General features: G+C 37.1%; 1 protein-coding gene across 1 annotated transcript in view; it reads right to left on the reverse strand.

Moving 5' to 3' along the window:
- LOC107743316 (afadin-like) overlaps positions 1-20,556 on the reverse strand; it is a 136,113-nt gene that overhangs the window by 64,032 nt on the left and 51,525 nt on the right. The window contains exons 3-7 of the mRNA XM_016556487.1: positions 6,993-7,188; positions 5,718-5,830; positions 3,897-4,057; positions 3,492-3,652; positions 1,690-1,847 (exon numbers count right to left, since the gene is read on the reverse strand). Of these exons, the coding sequence (XP_016411973.1) occupies positions 1,690-1,847; positions 3,492-3,652; positions 3,897-4,057; positions 5,718-5,830; positions 6,993-7,188 (789 nt within the window). The remainder of the gene's footprint in view (positions 1-1,689; positions 1,848-3,491; positions 3,653-3,896; positions 4,058-5,717; positions 5,831-6,992; positions 7,189-20,556) is intronic.

Here is a 20,556-nt window from a genome sequence, read left to right on the forward strand (position 1 = left end):
TGCTTGTGTTGGGATTATACCAGCACGTTTCTGAACCGTCCCAGAAGCGGCTCTCCAAGGCGTTTATACAGCGATCTGTCATGCCACATAAAAGACGGTCAAAACGCCATTTATTATTTGAATTTCCTAAGAAGAAAAAAAAAATGTATTCGTGCGGTACACATGTGTACCGAACCGAAAGACCCGTACCGAAACGGTTCGGTACGAATACGTGTACCGTTACACCCCTAGAAGGCACAGAATTATAAAGAAACTTTCGAAGATTTCCACAGAATTGGAAGATCAATGATTAATGATTATTTGAAATTTGAAATTTTAAAGTGAATTTAAGCTTCATTATAACAGTACAGTATTAAAAAAATGAATACACATTTTGAGATTTGTTAAAGATTACATTCAGCAGTGTTATAAATGTTTTTTTATGAATGTTTTTAAAGATTAACTTTGTCACCATTAGATGATGTAATCTAATGTAAAAATAGGCGAAATGAGCATGCACAATTAAAAATCCATGACACAGTATCAAAATATTGTCCATTCCTTCATTCTGCCATGTTAAAATCCATCCTGCAGATTTTAAAAACACTGTCTGACAGAGCTGCACCTTCAAATTTTAGGAAAGTACAACTCTCTGAAAGCATTAGAAAGCTAACACTGCATTAAACCTCACCTGGGCGATGCAGTAATCTCTGGGATTTTCCTTCTCCAGACCGTATTTCTCCAGAGCCTCGGCCACAGCAAAGTCAGCCATATCAGTAGTTGAGAGCAGGATGGTCTTGTAGGGAATGTTTGGCTTCAGACTATCGGCGTAGATCCTCAAAGTCCCTCCTAAAAGAGAGAGATTGTGTCAAAGATGATTAAGTACTAATAGTGTAGCTTAGTGGCAGACCGATATATCGGCAAGGCCAATTAATCAGATGATACCTGGCTTTTCCAGATTATCAGAATTGTCTGATAATACAAGAGAATTAAGAACTAATAGTGCAGATTAGCGGTAGATCGATACATCAGAGAGGCCAATTAATCAGTGGATACTAGGCTTTCCGAGATGATCAGAATTGGCTGATAATCATGCCCAATGACTCCCTGCCTGTCTACCTGGCAGGCCGATATAACGGCAAGGCCATTTAATTGGCCAATACTTGGCATTTCAAAACCCTTGCATCAGCTTCAAAACCTACTGATGGCCTAGTCAATGAATAATGGAAATTTAGGGTAACAGCATTAGCACAGAAAACACTGCTCTTAAAACACCATCCTATGTTCTGGATTTCGGTTGTGTCCAATGTAGGTTGAAGGATTCTATTAGTATGGAAGCACACACAGCGTGAGAACTCAAACATCCCCAACACTGGGATCTAAGCCCAGCCGTGTGCACGACTAAGCCTCTTTAACCAGTTCACACACTGCTTAACTCTTGCCGGACGGGGTGAATGTGATGAGTAACTGGGAGCCTTTCTATGCGTGTCACATTAAGGATTTGCCTCTGGTCTAAACCCTCAGCAGCAGACATTGCACAATTAAATATCCATGACATAGTATCAAAATATTGTCCATCCCTTCATTCTACCATCTTAAAATCCATCCTGCAGATTTTAAAAACACTGTCTGACAGAGCTGCACCTTCAAATTTTAGGAAAGTACAACTCTCTGAAAGCATTAGAAAGCTAACACTGCATTAAACCTCACCTGGGCGATGCAGTAATCTCTGGGATTTTCCTTCTCCAGACCGTATTTCTCCAGAGCCTCGGCCACAGCAAAGTCAGCCATATCAGTAGTTGAGAGCAGGATGGTCTTGTAGGGAATGTTTGGCTTCAGACTATCGGCGTAGATCCTCAAAGTCCCTCCTAAAAGAGAGAGATTGTGTCAAAGATGATTAAGTACTAATAGTGTAGCTTAGTGGCAGACCGATATATCGGCAAGGCCAATTAATCAGATGATACCTGGCTTTTCCAGATTATCAGAATTGTCTGATAATACAAGAGAATTAAGAACTAATAGTGCAGATTAGCGGTAGATCGATACATCAGAGAGGCCAATTAATCAGTGGATACTAGGCTTTCCGAGATGATCAGAATTGGCTGATAATCATGCCCAATGACTCCCTGCCTGTCTACCTGGCAGGCCGATATAACGGCAAGGCCATTTAATTGGCCAATACTTGGCATTTCAAAACCCTTGCATCAGCTTCAAAACCTACTGATGGCCTAGTCAATGAATAATGGAAATTTAGGGTAACAGCATTAGCACAGAAAACACTGCTCTTAAAACACCATCCTATGTTCTGGATTTCGGTTGTGTCCAATGTAGGTTGAAGGATTCTATTAGTATGGAAGCACACACAGCGTGAGAACTCAAACATCCCCAACACTGGGATCTAAGCCCAGCCGTGTGCACGACTAAGCCTCTTTAACCAGTTCACACACTGCTTAACTCTTGCCGGACGGGGTGAATGTGATGAGTAACTGGGAGCCTTTCTATGCGTGTCACATTAAGGATTTGCCTCTGGTCTAAACCCTCAGCAGCAGACATACGTTATTATCCTGATTACATAAGCCTGGAAAATCTAAATATCCATGTCTGTCCAGGACAGAAAGGCTATTTTAGGTGTCAGTGTGAACAGAGCTACAAAATAAAGTTTTATGTTGTGGTCTGGAATGGTTTCCCCACTTGAAAGTAGGTGGTTCATTGGCAAGAGGTCCCAACAAGTGCAATGGAGATGCCAGGGCACTGGTTTAGTGCTCTCATTGTATAATTACATGTGTCCCATGGAGACAAACTGCTGACATCATAGCCTATTTTACATGAAAAACAAACGCAAAGCCATTTTTTGGACCAAACAGTGTCTAGATACAAATATAGAGCAATAAATCTTCCAGAAAAGCTCAATGACCATAAATTTAATTCTTATAATGTACCAACACTAAATGTGCACAGTTATATTAATATGCTCATGTCTGTCCTCAGAAAAATAACACATTCTGAATGAACTACTTTTGTAGCTTAGTTTCCATATATGGTCGTGCGACTTTAATATGCAAAAGTACTCTGTCATGAGTGGTTAGCCTCTTTGCATGTGAAATGATTAACAAGGCCTCCTACTGAATAATCACTTAGTTGATACGCAAATAGGGGCAGTTGTATGTCAGTGTAGATTATGTTGACGTAGTAGTGGTTTACAAACCTGAGTCCGGTCGACCGTCTCCACTGCGGAATTCTTGCATCCTCTTCTCCAGCTTCTGCTGTCGTCTCCTCTTCATCACCACCTCGGGGTTAGAAATGGTCCGTGTGAAACTGGTCTCTGGCATGTCTTTATATACCTCAGCAGCCAACCTAGAGTTCTCTCTAAAGTGCTCTGTCATGATTGGTTAGCCTCTTTGCATGTGAAATGATTAACAAGGCCTCCTACTGAATAATCACTTAGTTGATACGCAAATAGGGGCAGTTGTATGTCAGTGTAGATTATGTTGACGTAGTAGTGGTTTACAAACCTGAGTCCGGTCGACCGTCTCCACTGCGGAATTCTTGCATCCTCTTCTCCAGCTTCTGCTGTCGTCTCCTCTTCATCACCACCTCGGGGTTAGAAATGGTCCGTGTGAAACTGGTCTCTGGCATGTCTTTATATACCTCAGCAGCCAACCTAGAGTTCTCTCTATCAGGAAGAGGGAAAACAGGAGTGATAAAAAAAGTAAGTCAATTAAGCCTACCTACTATAGCACAGAAAGAGAAACCAAATATGTCTTTTCACAAATGATTAGGACAAGAGAAATCAAACAGCTGAATGGATTTAGTTTTAAAGATGCTCTTAAACGGTTTCTCACTAAAAACCCTTTTAATCGACTATTGCCTTTATGTGCATGTCTATGATACAAGGCTAATCGGTTGATACTCCTCACCCATCCTCGCGGTTCAGTGTGTGATCGTCTCCATCTGGAATTCTGGAAAAGGCCTCCTTCTCCCTCTTCTTCTCTTTCTTCTTCTCCTTCTTGGACAGTGTTCTTTTGAAGTTCTGGATCACCCCCTCCTTCTCTTTCTCAGGGCCATTTGTCAGTGATTTCTGGTGGAGAGATCAAGAGAAAAATGTTGAGAAAAATTGCAGTGAGATATCAGGTAGAGTAGGTTATGATTCAGAAAATTTGAATTAATTCAGAAAATTCTTAGCATCTCCTTTTATGTCTATTTAACAATATTTTTAAGCTTCCTACATTTTTAATTAATATTTATTTAAATTATTTTTGAAAAATTCATTGCATTATTAACTATTATACATTAAAGTGGTGAAAGGTTAATGTTAAATTAAGTGGAACAATGTGTTTCTGTTGATTTCAGGTCTTGATACAGTTGTGATTTTGCAATACATCATAGGAAACGCTCCAAAAATTTACAGGGAGATTTCAAAATATTGCGTTATGAGTGAATAGTAAGAGCCAAAGCAAGGACTGCAGAGTTCAAATTCAAGCATGCTGAACAAGTTACTCTACAAGAGAGCGCCAGACAGATGTCACAACATCACTTCAACTCCATATCATCGAATGGTTAAGCGGAGAGCAACTAAACAGCAGATGTTTAGAACGTTTTCAGTTCAGAGTTGAAATAAAAGCAATCCGGACAATTACGGACATGAATCGCTATTTGCATGCTCATGATCACACTCTTCCACTTTTTTGTGCAACCTAGAAGCTAGATATTTTTTTGTAAATGTGTGAGACTTCTGATTCATTAGTTAAATGACTAGAAGAATAACAGTGCAGTAAACGGTAAAAGTATTCGTGTTACACACCAGTTTTTAATAATAAGCAGCATAATGGACCATTTTTGTACAGCTTAAATTACTGGAAGTGAATGACGGCAGAAGCCTTATACATTCAAGTTACAAATGGCTGCATGCCTTGCATTAAAAATAAGGTGAAATGCGTTCAAAATGCATTCTCACAGTTGCTTATATTCAAATAAATTTCAGCTTTTGTTCTTCACATCTCTTGCAATGTACTGTATCTGCAGCAGACAAATGCAAGTGCTGTTCTGTGTGTGAAGTTTTGTGGCAAATCTAAGGTGACAAAAACATGAATAAAACAGTGACACTGGCATCTTATCCTGAGATGATACCAAGTTATAGTGTTAAACAGCTGCCATTAGTATTTACATTGTTGACTGAAACATATTGCGGTTCGGAGGGAAGAATCAAACTTTGGTACGGGCCGAACGATCGAACCAAGTGTGAAAACAGCCTAAAATGCAGAAATTGTTGGGATCTACCGCCCACACACCCAAACACACATTCCTGCAGACTCAGACACTGCTAGCTCTGATTTTATGTCTCTTTGGGGAGCCTTGCTGCACACAACACTAAGAGCCACCGAAGTGGAGAGAGAAAGAGACAGACGGAGCAAAACGAGAAAAAAAAAATTTGATCTGCTTCACTTAAGTGAGGAAATGAAGTGTCTGCTGATGCCTGTGTGTTTTTATGTCCTGAGAGGGTTTTTAACTGACGTGCAATGAGAGAAGATGGTTTCAGGGGCTGTCTGAACAGCAGGGGACTAAAAAAGCTGTTCCATCATAACTAAGAACAGAAAAGAACACAAACAGACATCCTCGGTGAATCATCGTAAAACTATAGCTCCTGCATTCAAGCAGAACAAACCACAGAATCAGGCTCTGTGAAACAAGTTGGGTTTGTTTTCTAACTTTTGGTCTTGGTCTCGGCCACCTTTTCTCACCTTGGGCATGATGTCGTTCTCGTTCTTGAGAACGAAGCGGCCCTCTCTGTCGTCTTTGTTCCAGTTCAGCTGTACGACCAGTGGTTTCTCATCCAAGTCCAGTTTCCTCTCTTCTGTCAGAGAGAAAGATTATGCCAGTCAGAAAATCACCTCTCTATGGACTTTAATCAAAGTACACTAAATGAAAATAAGGCTACAGTCCTAATGGGTCTCATTCATGAAACAAAACACAAGAAATTTAAAAAACCCATTATTTTCTAAATTATTGCATTTAAAGGGATAGTTCACCCGAAACTGAAAATTCTGTCATTAATACCCTCATGTCGTTTCAAACCCGTAAGACCTTCGTTCATCTTCAGAACAAAAATTAAGATATTTTTGAAAGGTAGTAAGGACATCGATAAAATAGTCCATGTGACATCAGTAGTTCAACCGTAATGTTATGAAGCTACGAGAATAATTTTTGAGCAGGGTCGGAAAGCTCTCGGATTTCATCAAAAATATCTTAATTTGTGTTCTGAAGATGAATGAAGGTCTTACGGGTTTGGAACGACATGAGGGTGAGTAATTAATGACAGAATTATCTTTTTTGGGTGAACTAACCCTTTAATTCAATGTGATATTTACTCAAAGAAAGGGTTTAAAATCTTTTACAGAAATTTGTTCTGCTCGTGTTTCATAAGAACCAATATGTCAATTTTGTTTTATTTACAAACTACAGATATTTTTGTCCACTGGAAACTTGCAGAAGGTTTAAACTAAAATATTAGGGCCAGAAACAAACTCTGGAAGTATGCAGCTACATGCGATGTTGCATTATGAACTGCATTTTGACTTTTCCCAAATGCAACCATGTGAAACTGAGTTGTGTCGCTAAGTGTAAGCATGTATGCATTTGCATATTGTACACTACCATTCAACAAGAAATTAATTTTTCAACACTGATAATAATAAGAGCAGCAAATCAGCATATTAGAATGATTTCTGAAGGATCATGTGACACTGAAGACTGGAGTAATGATGCTGAAAATTCAGCTTTGCATTACAGGAGTAAATTACATTTTAAAGTGTAATGAAACAGAAAACAGTTATTTTAAATTGTAATAATATTTCACAATATTACAGTTTTTACTGTATTTTTAATCAAATAATTGTATCCTTGATGAACATCAGACTTCTTTCAAAAACATTAAAAAAATCTTACCAACCCCAAACTTTTGAATGGTGTATGTTTAAAACTGCATTTTATGATTTTTTTGTGTTCCTATGACTCACCGCCACTGACATGGACCTCATAGAGGGAGTATTTGGGAGAAGACAGCATCCTCATATCCGGTCTGAACTTTTCCGCCAGCGTCTCGATCACATCCTGCGTGGTCGCCGTGCTGGACACTCGGATACACTTTGTGGCGAAGTTCCCCGCCACTCGATCCTGGAAGTAAAAGCGCATCACGCCATGGAACTCTAAGTCCTGAAAGAAGAAAAAGAATATAACAATCAGTGCATGCCGTTTCGGTCCACGTTATTTTCTTATTTCATTCCACATTACCCTACAAGTAAGTATATGCACTTTTAAAGAGCATCTGCATCTTTCAGATTCACATTCAGCCTGCTGCGAAAGTTCATCTCTTCCCCATCTGCGGTTTGCGATTAAATCTAGCAGGAGGCTACATCTGTACCATCTCTGTTGTGTGAAAAAACGAGCAGCTCTGTGTGGCAACATTAAACTCGTAACCTGCAACGGAGGCTGATATTTGAGCTGGCCGAGCAGGATGTATCTGGGACGAGAGGATAGCAGCCTTAGGACAGCTGCCAAGACGTGCTTGAAGAAACCTTTGTGTCTGTATAATAGAGGAGCAGGCGTATCAGCATTCACTGATATTGTCTGATTATACCACAGCAATATGAGTGTCAAAGTGGTTTTATACTCATCTTGATGAGCTGTAATAGCACACCACAGATACACAACTCATTCACACTATATGCTGCTGTTTCCGGACACACCCGACCACACGCCTGCTTGTGTGCCACACTGTCTTACATAAATAGATATATGAGATACCTGAACCCTCAGGGTCGTGATGAAGCTCCTATAAAAACACTGACATCAAACTACAGACAGACAACACGGATCGCTTCCAATCTTATATTCAGCAGTGCTTTAACAAACAAACCCCTAATGAGGTGAATGAGGTGTGCTAATACTTTTATAAGTGATTGGACAATTTTGCATGTAAGATGACAGACAGTCAAGCTGCAGTCAAATTTTCTTCAGAACATTTTAAAATGTAGTTAATTATAATAATTAAACTATAATGATGCAATACAAGCCAATGTACCTATAACAGAATAGAAAGAGAGATAAAAAATGACATGAAATAGCAGTTACAGTGCATCTATTTCCTATAATATGACGCACTACTGAGTGAAACTGAATATTCAGCAGGATTCGGGGCTGTCCCACATTTTGACCAATGAATTTCCTTAACATTTTCAAGATCTTTCCAATTGTTCAACCTAATCGCATAAGGATAAAATTAAAAAAAATAAATAAAATGAAAAAGTACCTTAAATGTCATGTTGAAGCCAGCTGTATGAGCAAGAAAAAAAATAAACTCTGTAGTGGAAAGACACAAAGGAAACAGGCTCATTTCTGACTCGGAGCACAATAAATGTACAAATCACAGATAAGGGAAAACATTTTGGGCTTCTAATTCCTGAAATTCATCAAGAGAACAAACGCCATGGCAACCAGAACAATGAGTGTCAGGAGAGTCACCGTGTGTTTCCTCAAAATACAAAGGGCCATTTCCTGTCAGCTCTAGTGTATACCAACTTCAGGCGGTTTGATTCTATCTGTAACAAAAGGCCTAATAAAAAAAATAAAAATAAAATCAACTCCAATTATAGTGAATTTACCACAGCTATGGGCCATTGCTAGGTAAAATAAAATAAATAAATAAATTAATTAATTAATTAATTAATTAAGGAATCGCTCAATTTCTTAATAAATCACAATGAAATTTTCCACCAATTTTTGGGAGCATTAATCAGATTTTATCAGTTTAGCATGCTGGATTGTACTAGACTTCATATAGTATCTAGTGCGCACATAGTATTATATATAGATAGTATTCTATCTATCTAGTGCACACAGACACAGGAAGACAGGACACACTCTTCGGCTTCACACAAGAATGTCTTTGAAGCCCGGTAAGAGGGTTTGCTGATGAAAATGAGACATGAGTGCTACGGCTGACTGTTTGCCCCCACCGCCGTCCCACCTTTGACCTTGGAACTCTAAACCCTGCTAGAGAAAACTCATCTCAGCTTTATCATCATGTGTACAGAGGGACGAACGCACAGTCTGAAGCCCTGGACTGTGCCGTGGAGCTCATAAATCAGTTATAGGGCGGGATGCGGTCTTTTATCTCTTATCCATTTGAATTTCAGGAATTCCGTAGCAGAGTCAAACTTTCCATCCAGGCTGATATCATCACGCTCGTCTGCTGAGGACCATAAATATGTCAACTGTCACTGCTTTCGGCATATGGAAAAACATGTGCAGAGCAACTGGAGAAAAGTAAGAGGCGGAATTTGAAAAATTCCCAAAAACATTGACATGTTGACATGATCCATTCAGGGAGGCTGGGTCCCTCGATGGTGGTGACATTCCAGTTTAGGCCAGTTTTATTGAGGTATCACTCAGATACTTTAATAGATTAATTAGTATTTTGAGTTTGTTTTTACATTTTTCTATTTTCATTTGTATTTTTTGTTCATGTTTTAGTAATTTTGTTGTGTGCCATGAGTTTTTTTTTTTTTACTATGTCTGTAAAGCCTTTATACATTTTTATTTCTATCTTCTACTTATTTTAGTACATCAAGTTATACTAAATAAAAAAAAATTAGAAATGTTGCATTGGAAAATGAAGCTGAACTAAGACTGAAATAACATTCATTTTCATTAAATATACATTTTCTTGTGTGTTTTTGTCATTTTTATTAGCTAATGTCTATATAGTTTTATTAACTTTTATTTCAGTTTTAGATATTGCATGACATTCAACTAAATTAAAATGAGAAATATTGCTTAAGCAACTAGCTATAACAAAATAAAGTTTTTAAAATGTATTTTATTTCAACTAATGAAAAATGTTTTTATGGTTTTAGTTTTACTATAATAACCCAGGTTTAGGCTGAATTCTCTTAGGCTGAAATCGGTTTTCTAGAGGTGGAAACTGCACATTTGATAAACAGTATGCTCTATGCATTGAAAGATCATTTCAGTCTCCGCGACAAAAAATATTCACATTGCACGGAAATGCCTATGTCCATAAAGAATGGTGAAATCCTACCAGCAGGGGGCGATGACAGGTTATATTACAGCTTTCATGCAAATCATCAGAGAGTTTGACAAGGACAAGCTTATGAGCTCATAGCTTTATTTCCAAGTGGAGAAAAAGCATAATAAAACGTGTCAGTGTAGAATTTCGGTCAAGCTTGTGGCGACCCGACCTGACGATCACACCCAGAATAACTGAAAACATATGGGACTGCAGCCACCTCCCAGTTCACACCACACAAAGCATTCTAAAAGCATTTATCTTCCCTGAAAGCAGCTTTTACTGACAACAGGACACAATTTTTGCAATTTGCATTGCTATGTGGTTGCTATGATGTTCTGCGTGGTTGCTAACCTGTTACATTCCCATTTGATATGCTATAATGAAAAGCGGCTTCATTCAAGATATAGTTTATCAGTTTATGCATTCCCTGGGAATCAAAATCAGGATTTTGGCATTGCTTGTGCTATGCTATATGCCCTGAAATGTCTTGATGAAATCCCTGTGTATAAGCAGCACTAACAATAGTGATGCTTGCCTTCACCAACAGGCTAGAAAGGAAAAAGGCTGTCATCAGTACAAAACAATAGTGCAGAATGCAAACAGGCTAATCTGCTCGCCACACACTGCATATGACTAAACATTCCCATGTAGCAAACCGACAGTTCAGACAGTTAAGATAGCACTGACTTCAGCCTGCATCCATCTGCAATGTCTATATACAAGAATGACCCTTTAGACCACGAGGTCAGCATTCATCTCTGCCCGAGCGCAATTAGCATACTAATAGCCCAGCTCTGTTCTTGACAGTCAGGCTCACCGATGTGCAAACAGTCTCATGCCTATCAATCTCCATAATAAGAAACAAGAACCAATCACTTGTAAAACACCAGCAAGCCTTGGTTGACCGCTGTAGCAATCAGTTTAACTATACTGAGAAGTCATATCATGGAAAAACAATAGTTTTTGTTTTGCTCTTTTGAAATAATAGTAGGGAGGGATGACAACCATATCATTTTTTTGTCAATACTGGATAGCCTATTTAAATGTGGATGATTAATTCAACCTATTTTCAGGTTTTAGACTACTTTAGCAGTCATGTAACACTAACTTCAACAAATTTCCATTATCTCTTTAACCACTTCTGGAAAAGCGGCCCCTCAATTGAGACTCATCTTATCATTTAACTTTTTTATTAACTATTTATTTCAAAATAAATAATTATTTCATACTGTGCATTATAATGCTGCAATGTCTAAATTCACTTAAGCGTCACAACATTATACATATACATGGATAAAAACTATTCATTTTAGTGCTATTATTTTTAGACCAAAGAGAATAGAAGTTTAATACTGGCCATAATAAAAATTTAAATGTACATACAGAATAAATACATTTAAAATAAAATAATAATACTTAGCAACTTGTCCTGCTCTGATGAAAAACAGTAGCTATGTTTCCATTAAAGTTGCGAATTTAACTTATGCGTATATTGCATAAAATATTGCTGCAGTAGGAGAAGCCACTGTGGGTCTTTTTTGTATAAATTACTTGCGCCTTTTTATAAATTACTTGGCATTTCCAAACAGTGTTTTTTTCTATGTGATATCCCAAAATGCACATAAAAATAGGTGGATGGAAACATAACCAGTGGTCACTTACATAAATTATTACATGCACAGTAGCAAAAACTGTTCAATTCTAAGAGTCAGAGTGAGGGTCAAAATAGTCATCTAAACCTCAATTATGATGTTTTTGTTACAAGAACAAATAAAATGCAACAATTGGGACAATACGACCCATTTAAATGTTCAGATATTTAAAACCTAAAGTCCTAGAGAGGTCACTGGGTTATATTAAGTTGGTTTAAAAATGCAGTTAAAGCAGCGAAAGCACATTCCTGCGTGAGCACCTTTCAACTCTGACAGAGGCTGATCCTGGGGGATCAATGTGTTGAACAGGTGTCTGACTTGGATTAATGCAGTGGTGTGTTTAGAGGGGTGGCGTTAACCCCACGTCAGCAGGACACTTCGTTCGCCGAGACAGAGGGCAAATTCCCACCACACAATTAACTTAGACAACTGTTTTGCTTACTTTCCAACACAGAAAATATATGAACTAAAAATGAATGACTTTAAAAGAAGAAATTAGACTTAAAAAGGAAGCAGCTGATTTTGGTGTGATGTTAGGTGTCCTAAATCAGATGAGGACAGACCAAAGCAGAAGTTAAAAATCGAATTACTGTATATCGGAGTTTACATAAGACAAGCAGCAAAACACTATGTAAACAAGATTCTAAAGCCCTATAAACACACATACTGGGATGACAGAGAGAGATAGAGAGAGTGATAATCTAAAGAATGTCAACCCAATATGAGTGAACAGGAAGAGGAAAAACTGGACAGCAGAGAGAGACAAAGAGAGAGAGAGAGAGAGAGAGAGAGAGAGAGAGAGAGAGAGAGAGAGAGCGGGTTTGTCCTCTCTCAGGTTTGTCCTCTTCCTCCTTTGACTCCTGTAGTTGTGTCTCTGAGGGCAAGACAGCTACCCAATTGCACATCACACCAATCTCATCTCAAATATTGAGAGATGACATTTCAAGTGAAGATGGTTTCAATACACATCATTTTTACTGTTGGCAATCTTTCTCTGTAACACAAATCACAGGAAGAGTAGAGCAAGGATGAATGTGCTTCTGTATCAATAAAGCAGTGTAGAAAAATAAAAAGAAAAAATTTTTTTGCTAAAATATATTTATTGGTTGAATATTTTTTTATTTTATTAAAAAAAATAAATCCTTAATTATTTTATATAAAATACATTTTATTTTTATTTTATTAATTTATTTTAAATCAAATAAAGCTTCGTTGTAAGGCCTCATGCACCGAACCAAGATGTCTGTACCATGACGGTTCGGTATGAATACATGTATCGTTTCACCCCTAATAATCACAGGGTTAAAAGTAGGTTAATCGCCACTGTGCTTTTTAAAACAGCCGCTGTGCACAAAACAACCCAAAACATTTTTTTAATCAAAATGGACATTTATGGAGAAAAATACCCCAGCAAAGCTACAACTTCTTACAAGGATATGAAAGAAATAACCAGCACCTGAGCCAACAAACTATTAGGGAAGTACCGATATAGAGATACAGAGTTCATCTTCATACGAAAACTACAATTTTATTGTCAATTTACAAAACCCGACGGGCTTGCAGACCTCTACTCTGTAGCTATTAAACAGCTTCGGTATCGGTTATAAAATATCAATATCGGTCGATCACTACTGTTGACATCGACATCGCGATACTTACGAGACATCGTCAATATACGATAATATCGTCATATCGCCCAGTCCATACACCCAGCCCTAATTTATAATAATGTCTATAATATTGGTTATTTATCAATTCAAATTTCGAATATTCGTCGAATTAAAAAAAAAATCCACATTCAGTTTTAGGTGTGCGTTAAGGAGGCAGCCTTATCGTTGTTAATTACAAATATTGCGGGAAAAGAGAACATCAATGCACGAATTTTCTAGAGGGACATCTATCACCGTTGCACTCGCGTCTCGCACAAAAGAGCTGCAGGTTTAGAAAGCCATGTAAAATTAATGCAAGTTCAACTTTGAAAAAACATATCTCGAGACTTTATGGTGGGGGTTTTTTCCCCATCCCACTGCAACTCGTGTTTTCAAATGAAAAATGTACTCTGTGTGAATGGCTTTCGGCCCTTTGTATTAAGCTATGCATACATACATGGTGCTGTTTTGTTTATAGTTGTTTAAGCAACTTAATTATAATTGGTTTATAAACATTATTTTAAACATTATGCACTTTTTTTCCACAGATAGTCATGTTATCTTATGCTTTGAATAAATGTGCATTAGTAATATTTTGCTCGATACGCCCTCTTGTGGTCTCAGGAGAGAATCCAAATGCTTTTCTTCACCCTAACTGAAATTATGCATTTTAAATTCGAATATAATTCGAATTCTGATAATATTTAAGTAAAATTCTAATTTAGTTTTCCAGCCATTATGACAGGCCTAATAACCCATCAGTATCTGTAAAAAATTGAAGTTACCATGGTACTACATAAGCATTTACAGCTTCTGCCAGAGACAACAAAGCTCTACTGCGCACACACAGCAGTTGTAGGACCATAACGATCCTCTTTCTGCCATACATGAATATTCATTAAGACATAAACACATACTAATATCCCTATACACATCAACATGACACTTAAGTAAGATTTTTCAAGAAAAAAAAAGCTATTTTAGATGCAGTGTAAATGAGTCATTATGCTAAAAGCAGCCAAGATGCTTGTTTAAATCACCTAGTGTTCAATGTATATTTAATTATCTAATGTTCTATTCTAATTATAGACACAGTAAAAGCATCAACCTTTCTTGAGTTTTTTAAACCTCACACTTTATAAGCTCCATCAATTCTTTATACGTCCAAGCAGCTTAATGTAAAACGCTGAGCTACACGAGACTCTCCACTCGGTCCAGGGAGGATTGTGAATTTCTGATGGAAATAGACCATGTCCAGCTATAAACAGACTGCTTACATCCCAGAATAGAAACATATTTGAGCATCCTCATGGTTTGCTATATAAATCTATATTGTGTGCATGTACGTAGATATGTACATATACCTAATTATTAGGTTTGTAAGAAAACTACAGCAGTGTTTTCCACTTAATTTCATTCACAGCAGTAGTGGGAAAAGAATTCATAAACGGGCCGGCTGAGCAGACTCCTGCTGATTGGACCGGTATCCGTTTTGAACAGCATTCAGGCGGGAAGACTAATCCTGACGCTGTCTGAGCTCCTGTCAGCAGGAGTGTGTATGTGCCTCCTTACATGCTTCAACACACACCAGTCACATGACCAGTCTTCCATGGGGTTGTTTTCTTGTTTTTATCCATGCAAACAAATGTAATATAGTTGGATAAGGGTTGGACAAATTTGTGGGTTATTTTATTATTTTACATAAGTGGTTTTTCTAATTTGTGGCCAATTAAAAAATTATAATATAACATAAAATAACAAAATAATTTAATACTAAATATATAAAATAAAATAATAAAAATATAATTCAATTTTTAAATGTTTTAAAAAATTACTTGAAATGATATCTGCTAATATCATCCAAGTAAGAAAATGGAGATTATTTACATTTACATTACATTTTACATTTAGTCATTTAGCAGACACTTTTATCCCAAGCGACTTACAAATGAGGACAATGGAAGCAATCAAAATCAACAAAAAAGCAATGATATGCAAGTTAGCTTAACGCAGTACACGTAGCAAGGTTTTTTTAAATTTTTTTTTTATTATATAATAAATAAAAAGAAAACAGATAGAATAGAAAAAGAATAGAGCAAGCTAGTGTTAGAGGCCTTTTTTTGCTTTTGTTAATTGTATAAATAAAAAGAAAACAAATAGATAGAATACAAAAAGATTAGAGAAGCTAGTGTTTTTTTTTTAAGAAAACAAGCAATCAGTTAGTAAATGAATATTTAAAATCCTAATAATAATAATAATAATAATAAATCAAAAAGTCAGAAACATAATTGATTACTAATAATTAATAATCAACCATTATTATTATAAAATAAAATAAAAGAAGATGACAAAGAAAACAAATGTTACAAAGGACTAAGGATGCATCGATCCGATACTCAGTATCGGTTCCGATACTGGCATTTTCTGCCGGATCGGGTATCGGTCAGACGAGACCGATCCAAATCCGATATTGTGCTTATACTATTCTGTGTTATTGCTAAGCCCCACGAAAGCACAAACACATTATAAAGCACCATAGAGTCAAAGTCCAAGTGTTCTGAAGCTGTTCCATAGTTCAGTGTGAGGTACAGACGAATATTTAAGTCATTAAATTCAAGTTCATGTAAACTCTTCTCTCCGCTGCGGCTGTCTGTCATCCTCCATTCAGCATTCCAACTGCGTGTCGCGTTTGGTTACGACAGTCAAGACGATGAAACTCTCACCAAGAGCGCACAACAACTGAGATTTAAAACTGTTAAAAGAAAAGACTCAATATACTATCGCACAGATTTAATAAACTATGCATCAATATCTTTTTCCTTTGTGCTTTGAACTTCTCTATGCGGAGCTGCGCGCTGTGACTCCATGTTGCTTCAAGCGCATCATTCTGCGCACAGGATGCGCATAAGCATTTTGTGCCGCTCTGTATTGGAGCTTTTCGTATTATATAATACTTTTGCGCAATGAAAGATTATTTATAGCGTTTCTTGTTCTGTCTAATAAGGCTATTAATAATCTAATGTATAGCACAGTAATGGAGGCAGCAACATATGATAGATAGGGCTCCTCTATCAATCATATGATGCTGCCTTCGTTACTGTGCTATACATTTAATAGAAATGTCTTTTAATTTTATATTTTATATTTATATAAATATATTTACTTGTTTTCATTAATGTATTTTACAACAATACAGAGAGCAATGTGTAACATTTTACCAGATATAGTCCTACACTTACTCACTTTTATTTGTTCCCCACTAAATAATGTTATTTCAAATGTTTAGATTTTATAAAATTGTGCACTCATGATTTTTCTAGAATAAATTTGCTGCTAAATTATCCACTAACCTAGTTTATAATAGCATTTTTGTCATAGATTTTTTCATTTGTTATTTTTCATTAAAATGAAGTTGTCTATATTTAGTAGATTGTGTTTAACACACAAAAGAGTGACGATCAGGTCAACACACAGAAGTATAAAAATTCTACACTGATTAAAACCAACTGCGCTGGTATCGGATCAGATCGGAATTGGCCGATACTCAGAATTTTCTGGATCGGATCGGATCTGAAAAAATGGTATCGTTGCATCCCTACAAAGGACATGATGTAATTCCTAACCGAATTCTCACTCTTGATATCCAGGAGCACTGACATGTGACAAAATCTAATTCTGCACAAGATAAAGCATGTTTTGTGTACTGTTCAATCCAACCAAGTAGTAATACGAAAACGTCAAGACTAACTAACCAATTAATTTGGATAATCTCCGAAAAGCAAATCTCTTAATCTATCAAATCAGCCTGACTCAATAGCAGCCCCATGTCCTGACAGCACACCAGAGACCAGCTGTTCCTGTGTTTATAAAACACTGCATGCACACGTGTGTGTGTGTGTGTGTGTGTGTGTGTGTGTGTGTGTACGCATCAGTGTTACCCTGGGCTAAAAATTCAGCTGCTAAAAGAACCAATGTCACACTTTCTTGCGACAGCATAACACATCTGGGTCTCCATCTGTCACTCCGATCTCTGAAAAAATACAGACTTGCTGCTTAGGACTTCTTCCCCTCTCAATCTTATATTCTAGACACACGTAACTGGTTCATGCTCACAGAATACAAGACAGAGTGTTCAGCTTTTTTCTTATAACAAAGGATTTAGTATAACCACATGACTAGTACAAAAAAGCTTTCATGCAGATGAGGCCAGGCCTGCGTGGCCAATCAGCTCAGAGCTGCAGGCCCATTCAGCGAATCAGGACGACGTATTTTTTTCCCTTCACCTCATCCAGGTCTAGCTGTTTGAGAAGGGAGTGGCCGTGAGCCAAACACAGCCCTGTTAAATCTTATTAGCAGCTTGTTTGTGTAGCAGGATTAGGCGTTCCTCGTGGTCTGGCCCTCACGTGTCCGGGCGTTCCTCGCGGTTCGGTTTAAAAGCTTGAGGACGCGTGCGAGAATTAAGAGCTAACCGCGTTAATAATGCACGGTTGACCACGCCCTTCCCCCATGGTTTCCACATGGTAAAATCAGAGATAAAGATAGGGTTGCTTACCCTCCAATACAACAAAAGCAAACTGGAAAAAAGTTTGGGAACGGACCACAGACGACGCATTTAATTTGATGCAAAAGAGGGAAAGTAGTAAGGTCAATATGTTGTAATGTTCTGTACTTTAGTGCCGATCATTCAGTCAACAAAAACTAAAAATAAATCTAGCCAAAAAAACTTCCAGTGGAAAACATGGGTTGTAAATGAGTTATACATATATGCAACATATTAAACTGTGCTACGTTGACGCTTAAGTGCTCGATGAGAGATGCATCTTTAATCAGTGGACATTTACTACCAGATATCAACTTCTGGAAAGAGGGCATCCTTCCCCCCATGACAGGAATTCAATAATGGCCTCATGCCCTCGTGTTTGATACAAACACAGTAATTGCACAGCATTAACTCAATTCAGCAGGATCTGGACACACACCCACAGATATTAATAACAACCAGAGCTGAGCAACATGCACTATTATTTTGTTGACTGTCATGATTACATAACAGATTGTGATTTAATTGTGCATTGTGTAATCTTAAAATTAAATCATTAATACCAATTATTTGTATAACAATATGTCCATTAAAAACATGAACACATAAGCACAGCATGTATTATAAATGCTAAACACAAGGCAAGACGCAGGACTTGAGAAGTACAGGCAGATGTGTACAATATCAATCACCAACTGATATGGCAACATGACCTTTGACCCAGCCTATACAAAACGTGTGCCCGAACACTTCACACAAATCCCGCAATTTAACGGCAAATGCAGTGCAGTCAAGGATGAAGTGACTGTACAGTAGGGCTGCACGATATATCGAAATTATCGAAATACCGCAAATGTAAATATCGTGATATGCATATCGCAACGGTGTGCGATATCTGAATCATTTTAATAATAGGCTACTTAAATCAAAACGTTGTAAAAGGTCAAAGTTTTAGTTCGACGCATATAGCAGAGAATTGCTTGACGTTAAAAAGAGTTAATTGCAATAAGTTGCAGAAAACAACTCTTTGCCGTCTCGTCTTGCTGTCTGACTCACTCACACCTGAAGCGCGCACAAACCGCATCTCGCGCAGCGTATCTTCCGTTCTGCCGCACACGTGCAAAGCGCGCGCACACACAGAGACGCGTTTCAGACCGATTTGATTCGTCTTTCGCATCTCCTCCTTATGTTTGAACAGACACATACACACAGAATTGTCAATAGTACCCGTCTCGACGATCATTCTCGTAAACGCAGTCGGTTATGTTTTAAATGAATGTAAACAGCTGAGAAAGAAATCGTTATCATTATACTGGATCCGTGCAGTCGGATTTAAAGGGACAGCAGCCTATAAATACGTGCTGCTGAATATGTCACTAATGTTAATCAAACAACAAAACAGCTATAACAAAGATTAAACAATTTAATTCATACAGTGAACACTATGCAGTGTTATTTTACACTTAATTATTACATTTCTGTACCTGAATACTACTGTTTATTTTATCTATGCTTGTAAATTGTGTATTTGTTATTTTTTTCCCCCTTTTTCTCTCTTTTTTTTTTTTTACTGACTGTTCACTTGCCTTTAATCATGTTTGAACTTTCTCAGACTATAGTTTTTGCTGTGGTATATGAAGAAGTACTTAAAGTGTATGGAAAGCAAAGTCACAATGATATCAAATTAGTGTCATTCATTTTTTTGTCATTCACATTGATGTTAAAATTACATTTTCTGATTTGTGACATTACTTTTTATGTACTGCTAAAACACTGCTGGTCACTTTCAGAAGTTGTAGTGATTCTTTCTTTTCCAAGAAAGAATGTGAAACAAATTGGTTATATAATTTTCATTTTTAAATATTTTAAAATATAATGTAAATTGATTTTTCACACTTTAAGCAATATCGTATCGCATATCGAATATCGCATTTTTTTAACAAGGTATTGTGTATCGCTTTTTTTTTTTCAATATCGCACAGCCCTACTGTACAGTAACGGATGCTTTTCCTAAACTGGAAAACCAGAGATGTAATCTATATTTTTTTTCCTAATGGCAATTTTATGATTATTTTATATACTACAAACAATTATTTAAATTTTCTGCACAGAATAAGGTAGAAAATATACTTTATAGTTTCTGTACTGTAATAAATATGTCAATTAGCACATCATCATTCATAAATTTTATTTATTTATTGTGTTCATTGTCTTAACGTTTCATCAGTTCATTCTGCTTTTTATACAGCTTAGCTGCAGATATAGCCTGGCACGTCTTAAGTTCTATGAGCGCGAGATCACTTCTTTCAGTGCGAAAACTTTTCATAAAATAAAATGTGTTTAACTTTTCCTCTCCATCTGCGAATGTTGATTCTGAAAGAAAACACACCCGAAGACTGTTTGCTATAGCAACGAACGCTACTTTCATGCATCCGATTATCAGATAGACCTTGTGCTCTTATTTCAAGGTTGTTGTTAAAGCTGTGGTTATTTTAACGGTTTCCTTCATACATTCGGTTTAACAGCATTGTTAAAACACATTTCTCATTCAATGGAACTGTGCGTATGCTTTAGACACCTACATTTTTGCTCTGTCCATGAAATAAATGCAGCCTTCGACTGCTCAGGTAATGTCGTCGGTATGACCGA

Source organism: Sinocyclocheilus rhinocerous, unplaced genomic scaffold (genome assembly GCF_001515625.1).
Source record: "Sinocyclocheilus rhinocerous isolate Xijiao unplaced genomic scaffold, SAMN03320098_v1.1 scaffold827, whole genome shotgun sequence".
Taxonomy (NCBI): Eukaryota; Metazoa; Chordata; class Actinopteri; order Cypriniformes; family Cyprinidae; genus Sinocyclocheilus; species Sinocyclocheilus rhinocerous.